The sequence below is a fragment of the Aquarana catesbeiana genome, linkage group LG05, assembly GCF_042186555.1.
Source record: "Aquarana catesbeiana isolate 2022-GZ linkage group LG05, ASM4218655v1, whole genome shotgun sequence".
Lineage (NCBI taxonomy): Eukaryota > Metazoa > Chordata > Amphibia > Anura > Ranidae > Aquarana > Aquarana catesbeiana.
Window position 1 is genome coordinate 246,765,283 of NC_133328.1, and position 14,338 is coordinate 246,779,620.

At 42.0% G+C, this 14,338-nt stretch overlaps 1 protein-coding gene across 2 annotated transcripts in view; it reads right to left on the bottom strand.

Moving 5' to 3' along the window:
- Positions 1-14,338, bottom strand: part of TNS3 (tensin 3) — a 621,029-nt gene that overhangs the window by 533,022 nt on the left and 73,669 nt on the right. The window contains exons 3-4 of one of the 2 annotated variants that reach the window (XM_073630677.1): positions 8,773-8,823; positions 1,065-1,187 (exon numbers count right to left, since the gene is read on the bottom strand). In XM_073630677.1, coding sequence (XP_073486778.1) covers positions 1,065-1,187; positions 8,773-8,823 — 174 coding nt within the window. The remainder of the gene's footprint in view (positions 1-1,064; positions 1,188-8,772; positions 8,824-14,338) is intronic. The other variant, XM_073630678.1, reaches the window with a different exon arrangement.

Sequence of the window (14,338 nt, forward strand, 5' to 3'; positions counted from 1 at the left end):
ACCAGGAAGCAAATCCCCTCATGTCACTACACAAAAAGCATTCTCACTAGTTAACAATAAAAATTCACAATGCATGAAAGGCATGCAAAACAAACTAAAATGGCCATAAACAAGCACTTAAAAATGCCCGTAAAAGTGCACGAAAGTAAAAACAAAATGATTTGAACAGGGCCTAAGAGTAGGGTAGGATATACTGTATGTATGGGTATAGAACAGAAAGATTATGATTTTTGTCAGAAGTTGCGAAAACTGCTCGTCATCCACTTATTCACAAACAGCCTACAAATATATTATATCAGACACGCTTAAATGTTGAAAACAATTTTTACCTTTGCGTTTTGGGACCAAAGGTTGATTTGCTAAAACTAGAGAGTGCAAAATCTGGTGCAATCCGCCTCCAAGTTTTGTTGTCAAAGCTTAATTAAACAAGCTGAAGTTAGAAGCCGATTGGCAACCATGCACAGCTGCACCAAATTTTGCACTCTCCAGTCAACTCCTAGATGACAAAAAAAGAGATCTGGCTATTCTCAAACAAATTGGGAGACATTGATGAGGTACCACAGGAACTGACAGCTAACACTCCTTCGGGGATTACAGGAAATGTAAATCCTACGAATTAATTTATTTTATTTGCTACCCTTTGCTCCGTGCAAATGTATGATTATAATGCATTGTGTTAAATTTGTTGGATAAATGCAAAAAGTTACCTAATAACCTTGTTAGAAACTGGAAGCTGTCTTGTGCCCTGTGCCTACCCTGTTCTTACCTGGTTATCTTGTGAACAATGGATAAAACATGGGGAACTAGGCATGTATTGCAAATTTTTTTTCTTTTTTATTAATTTAGCTGTGGCTTACACTTTACAGTAAAAAAACCCTATTCTCTTTTTTAAAAATGTCATTATTTACCCCCAGCAATAAGCCAGCATTAGAGTGTCCCATGGTTTAGCTCCTTTAGGTATTACTAAAATAAAGGAAGCTTAGTACAGAATTTAAGCTTCTCAGCCAGATAAAACAAAAAACACTGTAGCATTTTAAATTTACATACATTTGCTACGCACTTACTCTGCAGTGAATTACAACTACATGCAATGGGTCACTGTTCATCCAAGATTCCATTGCCTTACAGATGGAACACATTTTATCCAGAGGGGGAGCATGTAGCTCAGGCCAGCCCATGTCCATTACCTTTGTACAAAAGAAAATGTGTTTAATCATTTGAAACAATCATGTGTAAAAATAACTTTATAAAGCCCAAAAAATCTAAACTTTAATTTTGCTTTGGATAGAGGGGAAAATAGAGAGACTCTGTCGCATTTTATTGTTGCCCGCGTCCCTATTTGGAAGATGTTCTCTCACTTACTGTTAGGAGAGAAAGTGAGAATAATTTCCTTCAACAGGAATAGAAACAAATACAAAACACATTTTAAAGGGCTGATGTACATGAACAGTTTGATGCGCAAATGGTCTCTAGCGTAAATATTTTAGTGTTTTTCCACAGCTGGGGAGCAACAGGTAGCACATACAGCCAGCCATACGAGTAATGGCTGTATGTAGCTGTACTCAGGTAAACGCTGATGCTTTTCATATTATTATACAGGATTTATATAGCGCCAACAGTTTGCGCAGCGCTTTATAACGTTAGGGCAGACAGTACAGTTACAATTCAATAGAGTAGAAATCAGAGGGCCCTGCTTGTACGCGTATAAACACTGATGTGTGCAAGCATCAGTGTTTACTTCAAGCACAGACATGTGTATAGCTATTCACTTCTATAGCCAGTGTATGTACTGTATCAAAAGTAGCAAAAAGTAAAAAATAATGCTTTTTTTTTTCAAAATTGTCACTCTTTTTTGGTTTATAGCGCAAAAAATAAAAACCACAGAGGTGATCAAATACCACCAAAAGAAAGCTCTATTTGTGGGAAAAAAAGGATGTAAATTTTGTTTGGGTGCAACGTCGCACGACCGCGCAATTGTCAGTTAAAGCAACGCAGTGCCGAAACGCAAAAAGTGCTCTGGTCAGGAAGGGGGTAAAATCTTCCGGGGCTGAAGCGGTTAAAATAAACACAGTCTGGAATTGAGTTTAATATAGAACACTGTGCATAAAAAAAAGTTCTCTAAAAATAATGAATTAAAGTGGAAGTCCATGCTAAAACTAAAATCCCTGCATCTATAGCCACCAGCATTCCAACTCTAACCTCTCTAGCCCTGTAAAGAAAAAATTAGTACACATACCTGTTTTGCAGGCGATTCGACCCGATCCCACGCTGAGCTGTCAGCCGCAGCTTCGCTGTGGAGGTGGGTGCAGAGGACATGTCTGACAACGGAAGCCCCATAAAAAGTCTATGAATGACTCCACATCCCATTCATTTCACAGCCGTTGTCGGCCGTGTCCTCTGCAGAGCTTCCACCGCTGGAGATCGGGTTGGATCGCCTGCAGAAACGGTATATATATTCATTTTTTCTTTACAGGGCTAGAGAGGTTAGTGTTAGAATGCTGATGGCTATAGATTTTAGGGATTTTTGCAGGGATTTTAGTTTTAGCATGGACTTCCACTTTAATTTTAAAGCACAGTACATTGTGTTTTACCAAAATATCTTTCTCCAAGGGTCTTCTTGCTGGACTGATGACATTGGTCTTTCTTCTTCTCTCCTAGTGGCAGCTAAGGGGCTCCCTCACTACTATATAGGGCATCGCGTGTGTAATGACGTGCAAGAGCCATCTAATGCAGAAATAACAGGTCCACTAGAGCCTGGGTTGGTGCTGAATCAGAGGACTTTCAGTAAGTTTATACACAGCTTTAAAGTGGTTTTATATTATTATATATTTTATATATATTATTTATAATAATTAAACACGTTATACTCGTGCACTGGTTTTGCACAGGAGCACCCCTAAACCCTCTCTTCTGGGATCCTCTGCCGGCGCTCCAGGCTCCTTCTCTTCTCCGTGTGCCTCCACAGCAGGCCACCTGCCATGGAGGTACGCATTTTTGATAGCGCTGCATTTTTTGGTAGGGGAAGGAGACTGGATGCTGGTTGTTAACCCCTCCCATATGTACACATACAGTATATGCAGCCTCACAGAAGCAGGTCTTCAACCATGGGGCCGCATATAAGCGTACATATGTTTGTGCTGCAAGCACGCTGCACAGCGTGCTCCCAGTAAAGGGACTGGGCTCTCACCAAGGGACCCAGGTCTCGTATTAACGCCCTTGTTTTTTTCCTCCTTTTGAATGGAGAAAAAGATACATTTGTATCTCAGCCTGTTTTGGCTATGGGACAAGAAGTGAAGGTAAGGGGAAATAGACTGCAAAAATAAACCTACAAGAGTTATCACTCTCCCTAGCACTTTCCAAAAAAAAAAGAAAAAGTTAAACAGAACCATAGCAGAAATGTAAGCCTGCTCTGGTCCATAGGTGTACAGGGGTGAGAGGGGAAGATGATAAAACAAAAGACAGTGTTGTCAGAGTTCTGATCTAAAATTAAGAAAACACGAAGACTTGTCAGCTAGAATGGAGACACTACAAAAATCATAATTTAACCAGTCCGGCAGTCAGCTGCTTGATAGTAGTAAAGTAGTTTCAGTAGCTGGAAGAAAACAGGTCCCTACTCTTTCGTACTAGGTGGTATACTGACACACACCAGCAGTTGGGGGGTTAGGCCTCCTAAAGGAGTTGTCCTCCTAGTCGCCCTTTTTACATAGTAGGTGAGGTTGAAAAAAGACACAAGTCCATCAAGTCCAACCTATGTGTGTGATTATGTGTCAGTATTACATTACATATCCCTGTATATTGCGGTCATTCAGGTGATTATCTAATAGTTTCTTGAAGCTATCAATGCTCCCCACTGAGACCACCGCCTGTGGAAGGGAATTCCACATCCTTGCCGCTCTTACAGTAAAGAACCCTCTACGTAGTTTAAGGTTAAACCTCTTTTCTTCTAATTGTAATGAGTGGCCACGAGTCTTATTAAACTCTCTTCTGCGAAAAAGTTTTATCCCTATTGTGGGGTCACCAGTACAGTATTTGTAAATTGAAATCATATCCCCTCTCAAGCGTCTCTTCTCCAGAGAGAATAAGTTCAGTGCTCGCAACCTTTCCTCATAACTAAGATCCTCCAGACCCTTTATTAGCTTTGTTGCCCTTCTTTGTACTCGCTCCATTTCCAGTACGTCCCTCCTGAGGACTGGTGCCCAGAACTGGACAGCATACTCCAGGTGCGGGCGGACCAGAGTCTTGTAGAGCGGGAGAATTATCGTTTTATCTCTGCAGTTGATCCCCCTTTTAATGCATGCCAATATTCTGTTTGCTTTATTAGCAGCAGCTTGGCATTGCATGCCATTGCTGAGCCTATCATCCACTAGGACCCCCAGGTCCTTTTCCATCCTAGATTCCCCCAGAGGTTCTCCCCCCAGTGTATAGATTGCATTCATATTTTTGCCACCCAAATGCATTATTTTACATTTTTCTACACTGAACCTCATTTGCCATGTAGTCGCCCACCCCATTAATTTGTTCAGGTCTTTTTGCAAGATTTCCACATCCTGCGGAGAAGTTATTGCCCTGCTTAGCTTAGTATCGTCTGCAAATACCGAGATTGAACTGTTTATCCCATCCTCCAGGTCGTTTATGAACAAATTAAATAGGATTGGTCCCAGCACAGAACCCTGGGGAACCCCACTACCCACCCCTGACCATTCTGAGTACTCCCCATTTATCACCACCCTCTGAACACGCCCTTGTAGCCAGTTTTCAATCCATGTACTCACCCTATGGTCCATGCCAACGCACCTTATTTTGTACAGTAAACGTTTATGGGGAACTGTGTCAAATGCTTTTGCAAAATCCAGATACACCACGTCTACGGGCCTTCCTTTATCTAGATGGCAACTCACCTCCTCATAGAAGGTTAATAGATTGGTTTGGCAAGAACGATTCTTCATGAATCCATGCTGATTACTGCTAATGATATCATTCTTATTACTAAAATCTTGTAAATAGTCCCTTATCATCCCCTCCAAGAGTTTACATACTATTGATGTTAGGCTAACTGGTCTGTAATTCCCAGGGATGTTTTTTGGGGCCTTTTTAAATATTGGTGCTACATTGGCTTTTCTCCAATCAGCTGGTACCATTCCAGTCAATAGACTGTCTGTAAAAATTAGGAACAACGGTCTGGCAATCACCTGACTGAGTTCCCTAAGTACCCTCGGATGCAAGCCATCTGGTCCCGGTGATTTATTAATGTTAAGTTTCTCAAGTCTAATTTTAATTCCGTCCTCTGTTAACCATGTAGGTGCTTCCTGTGTTGTGTCATGAGGATAAACACTGCAGTTTTGGTTACTGAAGCCCCCCGATTCACTCGTGAAGACTGAGGAGAAGAATAAATTCAATACCTTTGCCATCTCCCCATCCTTTGTAACCAGATGTCCTTCCTCATTCTTTATGGGGCCAATATGGTCTGTCCTCCCTTTTTTACTGTTTACATACTTAAAGAATTTCTTGGGATTTTTTTTGCTCTCCTCCGCTATGTGTCTTTCATGTTCTATCTTAGCCATCCTAATTGCACCCTTACATTTCTTATTGCATTCTTTATAAATTCTGAATGCTGTGGATGATCCTTCAACCTTGTATTTTTTGAAGGCCTTCTCCTTTGCTTTTATATGCATTTTTACATTGGAGTTAAGCCATCCAGGATGTTTGTTCGCTCTTTTAAATTTATTACCCAATGGGATACATTGGCTAATGCCCTTATTTAATATGCTCTTAAAGCAAACCCATCTCTCCTCCGTATTCTTTGTTCCTAATATTTTATCCCAATTTATGCCTTTTAGCAAGGTTTGTAGTTTAGGGAAGTTGGCTCTTTTGAAATTCAGTGTCTTTGTGTTCCCTTCATGTCTCCTATTTGTGTGATTTATACTGAAACTAATTGACCTGTGATCGCTGTTACCTAAATTGCCCCGTATTTCCACATCTGTTATCAGGTCTGTATTGTTGGTAATCAGTAGATCTAGTAATGTTTTATTTCTAGTTGGTGCGTCTACCATCTGACCCATAAAATTGTCCTGCAAGACACTAAGGAACTGGCGAGCCTTAAATGAATGCGCGGTTCCCTCCGCCCAGTCTATGTCTGGATAATTAAAATCCCCCATTATGATAACACTTCCCATCCTTGCTGCTAATCCAATTTGGGATAGGAGATCCGTTTCCACTTCCTCCCTCAGGTTAGGGGGCCTATAGCATACTCCCAGTATTATTTTCCCCTTAGCTTCATCCCTTTGGAGCTCTACCCATAAAGATTCCACCTCCTCCCTAGCCCCCTCAGTGATGTCATCTCTCACATTCACTTGTACATTATTCTTGATATATAGGCATACCCCTCCCCCTTTTTTACCCTCTCTGTCCTTGCGGTATAGGGTATACCCTTGAATGTTTGCCAGCCAATCATGAGAGCTGTTGAACCAGGTCTCTGAAATTCCCACAAAATCCAAATCCTCCTTGTACAACAGTATCTCTAGTTCACTAGTTCAGTTTTTACTTTTTGTGTATCTAGCATCCTACTTCTGTTGATGGTACTGAAACCCATTCGTTTTGATTGATCTTCATTCAAATGTCTGCGTCTCTTAATGAGCAAAAGAAAAATAGAAATCTCCTTGAGTAGTTTTCACACTCTACTAACAATGCGTTCCAAAACCTTAATAAATGGTATAATAAAATAGCGTGTGTGTGTTTTTACTAACACAGTGGGGGAGATTTAATAAAACCGGTGCACGCGGAATCTGGTGCAGCTGTGCATAGTAACCAGCTTCTAATTTCAGCTTGTTCAATTAACCTTTCGCAATAAGCCCCCGGTTCACATAGGTGCGATTAGACATGTCAAATTTCACTCTCCCAATCGGTGCGACGCTGACTTTGCGGCCCCGCACCGACTTCCAAATGTAGTTCCTGCACTACTTTTGGCAACTTCAGGGGCGATTTCAATAGACATCTGTGCATGAAACTGCACAAATGTCTTTCAAATCGCACTGAAATGCAGGTTTGAACTCGCATGATTTCAAACACGCATTTAGTGGGAACAAGAGCTAAAACCTGGAAGCTGATTGGTTTCTATGCCTAGCTGCACCAGACTCCGTGTGCACCAGTTTTAGTAAATCTTCTTCTCAGTGCACACATGTATATTAGTCTTCCCTCACAATATAGGAAAATAATACAAATGACACTGTTTAAAAGCTCTGTATACTTTTAGTTCTTGATATCTTTTATTGCTCCATTTAGCATCAATGACAACTTGTAGTATTTTTGTCATGTAATAAAGCTGCGCAAGAAACCCCGCTAGGTATATTCTTTGGTTGTCTAGCAAGAAATTCATTTTTAAGATCTCCCCAAAGTGGCTCAATGATTTTGAGGTCAGGAGACTGTAATAGCTACTCTAAACCTTCAATTTTTTATGCTGTAGCCACTGAAGGATCAACTCAGCCTTATATTTCAGATCACTGTTATGCTGGAAAATTGTTGTAAATTCTATGCCTTAGAGTGAAAAACCTTCTGTGTGCAGCCCCCCCTATTATACTTACCTGAGCTCAATCTCTATTCAGTGTTGTGCCCAAGAGCAGTGGCTCTCGCCTCACTGGACATGGTAGCAGCAGTGGGAGCCTTTGGCTCCTGTTTCTGTCAATCGCCTGTGAGAGGAGCTGTGTGTGTGTGTCTATCAACATACACAGCATGTGCTCTGTAAAAAGCGGCATGCTATGGGGGCACTTGGCAGGGGGAAGGAGCCAGGAGCGTCAGCGGGGAACCCAAGAAGTGGAGGATCTAAGCTACTCTGTGCAAAACCATTGCACAGAGCAGGTAAGTATGACATGTTTGTTATTAATAAAAAAATATTTTTACAATCACAAGTGCTAGTTCACACCAGATTTTTTCTGCACTAAAAATGCATGCAGTGTTTTCCATGCATTTCAGTGGCTCTAGTTCACACCAGTGCAGTCAGTTTCTAATGCAGAAAAAAAAAAAAAAAGTAGAGCGTGCTGCATTTTTTTCTGCACAAAACTGTAATGGAAAATAGTAAATTGTATCAAAAAGGCACTGGAACTGCGTGTAGTGTGAACTGTAAGCAAAAACTGATGCGGAACGTATCTGGAGTGCATTTTTCTGGTATGAACTGGCCCTGAAAATGCATGCACAGTGAAATTTCTCTAATGGCTCTAGTTCACACCAATGCAGTCAGTTTCTGGTCAGTGTCCGGTTGCAGAAACTGACCGGAAACTCACTGCATTGGTGTGAACTAGAGCCGTTGGAATACATGGAAAACACTGTGCATGCATTTTTAGTGCAGAAAAAAGCACACGAAACTGCATCTGGTGTGAACTGGCCCTAAAAGTACACACCACAAGCAGCTTCTGGATGAATTTTCTTCTAATATGCTGCATTAATATTGCCTTTGCATACTCTTCAAAACAGCAGAGATCCACTTCCATATTCAAAGTAGGGATAGTTTGGTTTTGTAGACCTTGTTCACTACACACACAGTGTTTATGCTTGTGATCATAGAGTCCATATTGATCTGATCACTCCAAAAGATTTTGCTTCAGAAGTTTTGAAGCTTTTTTAGGTGCTGTTTGGCATACTGAAACCGGGCTGTTTTGTGGAGTTGGTGCAGCAGACATGGCTAACGTTTTTTTTTTTTTTTTAACTCTTTTCTCTTGTTTTTTTTCATCTGGTGATCCACAAAATATAAAATGCAAAAAAAAAAAAGTTAATTTTAAATACCTTTGTGTTAAGTCTGGAAAGCTCATAACACTTTTCTGATAGATTCAGTACCTGTAAAACAATGAGAAAACAATATTGCAGTAGCAGCTATATAGGCCATAAAAATGACTATTATGATGTATAGGCACCCATTATATAGATCTTGCTTATCTATGAAGCATCCCTAAACAACCTGATTGCATTTGTTTTTACCTACTGTGCAGTAAATACTTTGTATGTATTCACTGACTGTGCAACAATCATTCAAGATATAAATAGAAAATATGCATCGTATACTAGCACATTATGTTAAACTTACCTTAAAACGAAGCCTTCCAGCGCTGCCCTGTCACCACTGCAGGTGCTCCCATCTTCACCCGATGCATGCGCATGGGAGCTGCAGTTTACGGCACAGGACTCTGAAGGAACGGCCAGGGTGGCCGTTACTTCAGAGCGCATGTGCCGGTGAGGTCACCGACTGCATGTACAGTAAATATGTACTAAACAGTGCATGTTTAGGAGATATTTAAACTATCTATAGTTAAGCCTTATTAAAGGCTTACCTATAGCTAAAAGTCAGAGATGGGAGTTTCTTCCCACTTTTAGCATAGTAAACACCAGCAGTTTTTTTTTTCAATTCTTTATTACACGGCAATATATACAGTAGGGACGGAAAGTATTCAGACCCCCTTAAATTTTTCACTCTTTGTTATATTGCAGCCATTTGCTAAAATCATTTAAGTTCATTTTTTTCCTCATCAATGTACACACAGCACCCCATATTGACAGAAAAACACAGAATTGTTGACATTTTTGCAGATTTATTAAAAAAGAAAAACTGAAATATCACATGGTCCTAAGTATTCAGACCCTTTGCTGTGACACTTATATATTTAACTCAGGTGCTGTCCATTTCTTCTGATCATCCTTGAGATGGTTCTACACCTTCATTTGAGTCCAGCTGTGTTTGATTATACTGATTGGACTTGATTAGGAAAGCCACACACCTGTCTATATAAGACCTTACAGCTCACAGTGCATGTCAGAGCAAATGAGAATCATGAGGTCAAAGGAAGTGCCTGAAGAGCTCAGAGACAGAACTGTGGCAAGGCACAGATCTGGCCAAGGTTACAAAAACATTTCTGCTGCACTTAAGGTTCCTAAGAGCACAGTGGCCTCCACAATCCTTTAATGGAAGACGTTTGGGACAACCAGAACCCTTCCTAGAGCTGGCCGTCCGGCCAAACTGAGCTACCGGGGGAGAAGAGCCTTGGTGACAGAGGTAACGAAGAACCCAAAGATCACTGTGGCTGAGCTCCAGAGATGCAGCCGGGAGATGGGAGAAAGTTGTAGAAAGTCAAACAACACTGCAGCCCTCCAGTCGGGGCTTTATGGCAGAGTGGCCCAAGACACATGAAAGCCCACATGGAGTTTGCTAAAAAACACCTGAAGGACTCAACTCAGAGAAATAAGATTCTCTGGTCTGATGAGACCGAGATAGAACTTTTTGGCCTTAATTCTAAGCGGTATGTGTGGAGAAAACCAGGCACTGCTCATCACCTGTCCAATACAGTCCCAACAGTGAAGCATGGCGGTGGCAGCATCATGCTGTGGGGGTGTTTTTCAGCTGCAGGGACAGGACGACTGGTTGCAATCGAGGGAAAGATGAATGCGGCCAAGTACAGGGATATCCTGGACGAAACACTTCTCCAGAGTCCTCAGGACCTCAGACAGGGCCAAAGGTTTACCTTCCAACAAGACAATGACCCTAAGCACACAGCAAAAATAACGAAGAAGAGGCTTCACAACAACTCCGTGACTGTTCTTGAATGGCCCAGCCAGAGCCCTGACCTAAACCCAATTAAGCATCTCTGGAGAGACCTAAAAATGGCTGTCCACCAACGTTTACCATCCAACCTGACAGAACTGGAGAGGATCTGCAAGGAGGAATGGCAGAAGATCCCCAAATCCAGGTGTGAAAAAATTGTTGCATCTTTCCCAAAAAGACTCATGGCTGTATTAGATCAAAAGGGTGCTTCTAGTAAATACTGAGCAAAGGGTCTGAATACTTAGGACCATATGATATTTCAGTTTTTCTTTTTTAATAAATCTGCAAAAATGTCAACAATTCTGTGTTTTTCTGTCAATATGGGGTGCTGTGTGTACAATAATGAGGAAAATTAACTTAAATGATTTTAGTAAATGGCTGCAATATAACAAAGAGTGAAAAATTTAAGGGGGTCTGAATACTTTCCGTCCCCACTGTGGATAGATAGATAGATAGATGGAATAATACCAGGTAGGATTAAGGTTTCAACAGAAGAGGGCCGTGTGCCCATGTAGTCTGATTATAACAAGAAATAATATCCACTGTAACAGCAAGAACCCATCTAAGAGAGGTTTTTAAATATGAGAAATATGAGTGTTCATTAAAAGGAATTTTGTATCAAAATAACCATAGTGGCATAGAAGTGTCATCCCGGTCTGGTTGAATTGGAGGAAAAGAAGAGTCTGTCTGGGACTTTGAAAACACTTCTAAGCACACTCAAATAGGAACAAACCAAAGAATTTTATATATAAAAAAACCCAAATTTTATTTTATACAGTTTAAAATATCAAAGAGATGCAGCAACACCACAGCTACCTAAAATACACCACATTAACCAATGCACTAATCCTCAGTCGTGGTCACAATCTAAGAGGGGTATGTAGCATCCGCAAGTTCCCCCTTGGAGACCAAGGGGCTACGTGGTTGGTTGTCTCTGTACCTAGTGTTTTTCTTTAAATATTATGGATAGCAAGAATAAAAGATAAAGAGGGAAAATAAAAACAGATTTCATTTAAAAATGGGTGGGGGGAGATAGGAATGCGGAGAGGAGCAAGGTCCACGACATCCCCGATACCTATGGACTCCGCAGTCCAGCAGTACGACTTCCAAACGTCACAGAAGGACAATTAAACCCATCAGGGAAGGGTACTCATCTGAAAATTAAAAATTTATGCCAGTAGAACCACTTCTAAAGGAATTTGTTCCGAAGGCCCTTTTCGTGGCCACCAGATCCTCCATCTCATTAATTTCTGAGATCTTTTTTCAGGCAAACAGAGATCAAATGTGCTTGCGACTGCTTCCAACAGAGCGGTATGCAGCCTTTCGTGGCAGTGAGCAGAATTGGTACAATAGAACTTCTCTGAGATTTGGTGATGATGCAGGAGAAAAAACGCTGTGTCCCATGGTATAGCTTGATCAGTACATTTCTGAGTAATGTGACGCACCCCTGACCAAAAGGCATGCAGAGAGTGGCAGGACCAAAAGATGTGAAGGAGAGAACCAGTCTCCTCCCTGCACCGCCAACACACATTGGGACATTAGGGAAACATCTTATTGATCCGAACAGGGGGTTACCTTGCGGGCGCGCTCCAGAGTCCAGCATTTGCATCTATAGAGACAGAATGCCGGACTCGACCCCGCCTCCCATCATTGGATTTGATTGATAGCAGCGCGAGCCAATGGCTGCACTGCTATCAAGCTATCCAATCAAGAGCCAAGGGCCCGTGGAGAAGGAGCCAGCGCGTCCCTGTCAACTGAATGAAGGGGTTCAGGTAAGTAAAACGGGGGGCTAGGGGGCAGGTGACTGCCAGGTGTTTTTTCACCTTAATGCATAGGATGTTTTGCTTCTTGCCATGGTTAATCATTTTCAGTTTCTGTATTTATCAATTTATGGTATATTCAGCAAGTGGAGGAAGCTAAGACCTGATCTTGCTTAGGTTACATATAACTTATTTTTCTATAATAAAAATTGTCATTGATTAACTTTGCTGTTCTGTGACTTACATTTTAGTTCATAGCCTTACTAAATGTATATTCATTGCACACTTTATTATTGTTGTGACAATTTCACCAGTTCTAATTGAGTCAATCCAGGTGACATTCAGGATCTACTTTAACACTGAGTAGTTTAAATTTGGGTTGTAGAGTATATAGGCACAATCACCTAAAGCCTTTTGATATTTGGCATTTTTGGATTGTTGTTTGCATATTTTGTTCACCATTATTGTTTGTGAGATTTTTAGAAAAACACTTGAAGCTACATATGCTATTACCCTTTAATTAGTACTTTACAGTCAAGTGTAGTGATCTAGTATATTAATATTATATTGGGTGTATAGATAATTAATATTTAGGTATTATTATATAATGATGATGATATAAGTACTCTTCCGCAGCAACCCAATTCTTCCAGAGAGATGCACTTTATTGATTGGCCAACATATTACAACATCAAGGTTGTCTTCCCTTGGAGTATTTCTTTTTTATTATAGGGTAGCTGGGTTTCCTACTCAAAATTTTGCTCTAATCTCTTCCATGCAACATTAAGGCCCCTGTCTTGTTCATGGATGTGATCAGTTTAAGGCCTCTCAACATAATCAGACAACTGAGGACCTATTTAATTAAATTGAAGTCTATTAAGACGAAACGCGTAGGGTTAATACGCCGGCCCTGGCCACCCTTCACTGCGCTCTGTTTTTATTTGCTGATTACCTTTATGGAAATTGTATTTTTTGGATATCCCTTTTTATTTTGTTACCAATAAATCCTGCACGGATTTACACCATGTGGAGATTCTTTCTTTCCCTTTGTCAGAGAGTGCACCTCGGCAGGCAGGGTGCTCGCGGTGGTGTGCGTCAGGGCCCGTCGGCGCGCGCGTTCCTGCGGGTTCCGCTGCGCGTGTTCCTTGCAGTGCTGGCATGCGTGTCCTGGGCGGGTCTGTCGTGTGTGCCGGTGTGCGGGGGCGAGGGCCTGTGCTCGCACGTGCACGTCGTTTGGTGCCAAACGGCCCATTTAAGCCGGCTTCCCTCTGTGATCAGTGCTGCCTGATCAACAGCTCTGCCGTCCTTAGTGCCTGACCCTTGTACCTGTATTGATCCTGATATCCTGACGACCCGGCCTTGTTTCCTGAACCTCCCATTGAACTCTGCCTGCACCCGACCTCTGCCTGTCTGACTATCCGTTTGCCTGCTCCACTGTACCTCAACTGCCTGCTTGTTGCCGAACCCAGCCTGTCTCCTGACTATCCTGCTCAGTCTTGTTGCCTGTGTTCCAGCCAGCACCAGCTGTCATAGCCTGCTCTTCCATCTGCATCTGGACTCCTGCAAACAGGCTCTCATACCACTCCGCACTCCTGTGCCTCCTGTTTACCTTACCAGGGGCCGCGAGTCGGACGCGTAAGGGAGCCTACCTTCTGCCCAAGCGGACTCACCAGTCAGGTAAGTAGAAGCCTGACACCCTTGCATGTTTTTTAACATCCTTTATCTGAACCGGAAGCAAGCGAACATCTGGTTGGCCGGCGCTGCCACCTTCCATCCATCTCCATACTTGACGCCCTGGAGGGTCATTCACAAATTGAAGGGGCCATTGTCCAGTCCCGCTTGAGAGTTCGGCCTCAGATCCTCCGATTTATGCCTGACTGACCCGCCACCGTATGGTGAGTTGGGTCCACCACTTCTGGTAAGGGTACCCCTCTTCTTCCTGTGTCCCCTCGATGGTGACAGCACTTCCGGGTGCACCCTTACCACCGAACACATCTAC